General features: G+C 38.2%; 1 protein-coding gene across 1 annotated transcript in view; it reads left to right on the top strand.

Moving 5' to 3' along the window:
- Window positions 1–5,000, top strand: part of LOC308286127 (AP-2 complex subunit mu-A-like) — a gene marked incomplete at its 5' end in the record, with an annotated part of 17,441 nt that overhangs the window by 6,100 nt on the left and 6,341 nt on the right. Inside the window, 2 exons of the mRNA XM_080727083.1 lie at window positions 3,040–3,165; window positions 3,871–4,006. Coding sequence (XP_080583209.1) covers window positions 3,040–3,165; window positions 3,871–4,006 — 262 coding nt within the window. The remainder of the gene's footprint in view (window positions 1–3,039; window positions 3,166–3,870; window positions 4,007–5,000) is intronic.

The following is a 5,000-nucleotide window of genomic DNA, read 5'->3' as shown; positions in this document are numbered from 1 at the left end:
AAGGCTGAAACTAAACAACGTGTAGGAGAGAATCAAAGACAACTAAACAATGAGTAGGAGAGAATCAAAGACTGAAACTAAACAATGTGTAGGAGAGAATCAAAGACAACTAAACAATGTGTAGGAGAGAATCAAAGACTGAAACTAAACAATGTGTAGGAGAGAATCAAAGACAACTAAACAATGTGTAGGAGAGAATCAAAGACAATGAAACTAAACAATGTGTAGGAGAGAATCAAAGACAATGAAACTAAACAATGTGTAGGAGAGAATCAAAGACAATGAAACTAAACAATGTGTAGGAGAGAATCAAAGACAATGAAACTAAACAATGTGTAGGAGAGAATCAAAGACAGTGAAACTAAACAATGTGTAGGAGAGAATCAAAGACAACTAAACAATGTGTAGGAGAGAATCAAAGACAATGAAACTAAACAATGTGTAGGAGAGAATAAAAGACAATGAAACTAAACAATGTGTAGGAGAGAATCAAAGACAACTAAACAATGTGTAGGAGAGAATCAAAGACTGAAACTAAACAACGTGTAGGAGAGAATCAAAGACAACTAAACAATGTGTAGGAGAGAATCAAAGACAATGAGACTAAACAATGTGTAGGAGAGAATCAAAGACAATGAAACTAAACAATGTGTAGGAGAGAATCAAAGACAACTAAACAATGTGTAGGAGAGAATCAAAGACAGTGAAACTAAACAATGTGTAGGAGAGAATCAAAGACAGTGAAACTAAACAATGTGTAGGAGAGAATCAAAGACAATGAAACTAAACAATGTGTAGGAGAGAATCAAAGACAACTAAACAATGTGTAGGAGAGAATCAAAGACAGTGAAACTAAACAATGTGTAGGAGAGAATCAAAGACAGTGAAACTAAACAATGTGTAGGAGAGAATCAAAGACAATGAAACTAAACAATGTGTAGGAGAGAATCAAAGACTGAAACTAAACAATGTGTAGGAGAGAATCAAAGACAATGAAACTAAACAATGTGTAGGAGAGAATCAAAGACAATGAAACTAAACAATGTGTAGGAGAGAATCAAAGACAATGAAACTAAACAATGTGTAGGAGAGAATCAAAGACAACTAAACAATGTGTAGGAGAGAATCAAAGACAATGAAACTAAACAATGTGTAGGAGAGAATCAAAGACAATGAAACTAAACAACGTGTAGGAGAGAATCAAAGACAACTAAACAATGTGTAGGAGAGAATCAAAGACAGTGAAACTAAACAATGTGTAGGAGAGAATCAAAGACAATGAAACTAAACAATGTGTAGGAGAGAATCAAAGACAATGAAACTAAACAATGTGTAGGAGAGAATCAAAGACAATGAAACTAAACAACGTGTAGGAGAGAATCAAAGACAACTAAACAATGTGTAGGAGAGAATCAAAGACAGTGAAACTAAACAATGTGTAGGAGAGAATCAAAGACAGTGAAACTAAACAATGTGTAGGAGAGAATCAAAGACAATGAAACTAAACAATGTGTAGGAGAGAATCAAAGACTGAAACTAAACAATGTGTAGGAGAGAATCAAAGACAATGAAACTAAACAATGTGTAGGAGAGAATCAAAGACAATGAAACTAAACAATGTGTAGGAGAGAATCAAAGACAATGAAACTAAACAATGTGTAGGAGAGAATCAAAGACAACTAAACAATGTGTAGGAGAGAATCAAAGACAACTAAACAATGTGTAGGAGAGAATCAAAGACAACTAAACAATGTGTAGGAGAGAATCAAAGACAATGAGACTAAACAATGTGTAGGAGAGAATCAAAGACAGTGAGACTAAACAATGTGTAGGAGAGAATCAAAGACTGAAACTAAACAATGTGTAGGAGAGAATCAAAGACAATGAAACTAAACAATGTGTAGGAGAGAATCAAAGACAGTGAAACTAAACAATGTGTAGGAGAGAATCAAAGACAACTAAACAATGTGTAGGAGAGAATCAAAGACAGTGAAACTAAACAATGTGTAGGAGAGAATCAAAGACAACTAAACAATGTGTAGGAGAGAATCAAAGACAGTGAAACTAAACAATGTGTAGGAGAACCCTAACCCTAACCCAAACTAAACAATGAGTGTTTTTATGGTAATCTTAGTCTGTAGATCAACACAGTGGTGTCTCCAGGAAGGCCTTTATTTTTAGAGCAACAGTTTCATACCTCACAACATTATATTAATGTATTCCATTATATTACAGCAGCAGTGGTAAACAGTCCATAGATATGAATATAACATTATATTAATGTATTTTTACAGTAGCAGTGGTAAACAGTCCATAGATATGAATATAACATTATATTAATGTATTTTTACAGCAACAGTGGTAAACAGTCCATAGATATGAATATAACATTACAGTATATTTCATTATATTACAGCAGCAGTGGTAAACAGTCCATAGATATGAATCTAACATTACCGTATATTTCATTATATTACAGCAGCAGTGGTAAACAGTCCATAGATATGAATATAACAGTACATTAATGTGTTTTACAGTAGCAGTGGTAAACAGTCCATAGATATGAATATAACATTACCGTATATTTCATTATATTACAGCAGCAGTGGTAAACAGTCCATAGATATGAATATAACATTATATTAATGTATTTTTACAGCAGCAGTGGTAAACAGTCCATAGATATGAATATAACATTACCGTATATTTCATTATATTACAGCAGCAGTGGTAAACAGTCCATAGATATGAATCTAACATTACCGTATATTTCATTATATTACAGCAGCAGTGGTAAACAGTCCATAGATATGAATATAACATTACGGTATATTTCATTATATTACAGTAGCAGTGGTAAACAGTCCATAGATATGAATCTAACATTACCGTATATTTCATTATATTACAGCAGCAGTGGTAAACAGTCCATAGATATGAATCTAACATTACGGTATATTAATGTGTTTTTACAGTAGCAGTGGTAAACAGTCCATAGATATGAATCTAACATTACGGTATATTAATGTGTTTTTACAGCAGCAGTGGTAAACAGTCCATAGCCATAGACGACTGCACCTTCCATCAATGCGTTCGTCTCAGCAAGTTTGACTCTGAGAGAAGCATCAGCTTCATCCCCCCCGACGGAGAATACGAACTGATGAGGTAGAGTGTGTGTGTGTGTGTGTGTGTGTGTGTGAGTGTGTGTGTGTGTATTTGCTACTGAACTTTCCTATGTTGTGCTAGAAAATAAAAAAAATGTTTAAGAAATCTCTGATCTCCAAACTCTTAACAGTTCTACTGCCAGATGTTGTAATGTATTTATTGGGGCTGTTATTATTTATTTATTTATTGGGGCTGTTATTATTTATTTATTTATTGGGGCTGGTGCCAGCAAAAAGCAGCTTACCTTTGCGATGTTATAGAAAATGATCTATTAATTATTTGCAAACTAATTATTTTTATAATGGACACATTTACGTGTACTTTAGCCAAACTGGCGGCAGAGGGCAGCCTTATGCAAATAATTAATGTGAATTGGGCCGCTCCGCTTGCCATCCATTCAGAGCATAGAAATGCATTTTCTAGAACCGATCCACAGAAAACAGTCAGGAAGTGATTTGGGACTCCATTATTGTTTACGTGTGGTGGATCTTTGAGAGCAGCGTTACGGGAGATGTTTTTACTGTACACGGCGGCGCGACGCCTCATCAGCTTACAGTCATCAGACGAGGTAAAAAGAACGAGCCGTGGGGCGAACGGGAACGTCCGAAGCAGTAAAACAGTTAATGCATGAGGATGATCTTTGACCCTACTGTAGGTACAACTAAGGACATCATCTGTTGTTTGACCTGTGACCTTTGACCCTAGGTACCGCACCACTAAGGACATCATCCTTCCTTTCCGGGTCATCCCGCTGGTCAGAGAGGTCGGACGCACCAAGCTGGAGGTCAAGGTCGTCATCAAGTCCAACTTCAAACCTTCTCTGTTGGCCCAGAAGATAGAGGTGAGACTCTGACCTTAACCTCTGACCTTAACCTCTAACCTTCTCTGTTGGCCCAGAAGATAGAGGTGAGACCCTAACCTTGACCTCTGACCTTAACCCCTCTAACCCTGACCCCATCTAACCTTATTAATTATGCAGAAATGCTCCTGTTGTCCAGTTTCCCCAGCAGCTCTCATAGCATAGAGTGGAGCCTATAAGCAGCTCTCATAGCATAGAGTGGAGCCTATAAGCAGCTCTCATAGCATAGAGTGGAGCCTATAAGCAGCTCTCATAGCATAGAGTGGAGCCTATAAGCAGCTCTCATAGCATAGAGTGGAGCCTATAAGCAGCTCTCATAGCATAGAGTGGAGCCTATAAGCAGCTCTCATAGCATAGAGTGGAGCCTATAAGCAGCTCTCATAGCATAGAGTGGAGCCTATAAGCAGCTCTCATAGCATAGAGTGGAGCCTATAAGCAGCTCTCATAGCATAGAGTGGAGCCTATAAGCAGCTCTCAGCATAGAGTGGAGCCTATAAGCAGCTCTCATAGCATAGAGTGGAGCCTATAAGCAGCTCTCATAGCATAGAGTGGAGCCTATAAGCAGCTCTCATAGCATAGAGTGGAGCCTATAAGCAGCTCTCATAGCATAGAGTGGAGCCTATAAGCAGCTCTCATAGCATAGAGTGGAGCCTATAAGCAGCTCTCATAGCATAGAGTGGAGCCTATAAGCAGCTCTCATAGCAGAGTGGAGCCTATAAGCAGCTCTCATAGCATAGAGTGGAGCCTATAAGCAGCTCTCATAGCATAGAGTGGAGCCTATAAGCAGCTCTCATAGCAGAGTGGAGCCTGTAAGCCTAATGCTTTTCACACTTTCACAGCGCGTCACACTTTTCCCCTGCTCATATCTCCGCCACCGTTGCCCCGATCCATGCCAAACTTTGCACACACACTCCTTGGCTGGCAAACCACAACCCCCATTTCTCACATGGCCCTCTTTAAGCGCCACCATGAGGCC

The sequence above is a fragment of the Nannobrachium achirus genome, assembly GCF_963921795.1.
Source record: "Nannobrachium achirus genome assembly, chromosome: 5".
NCBI lineage: Eukaryota > Metazoa > Chordata > Actinopteri > Myctophiformes > Myctophidae > Nannobrachium > Nannobrachium achirus.
This window is presented reverse-complemented; position numbering and strand designations above follow the sequence as displayed.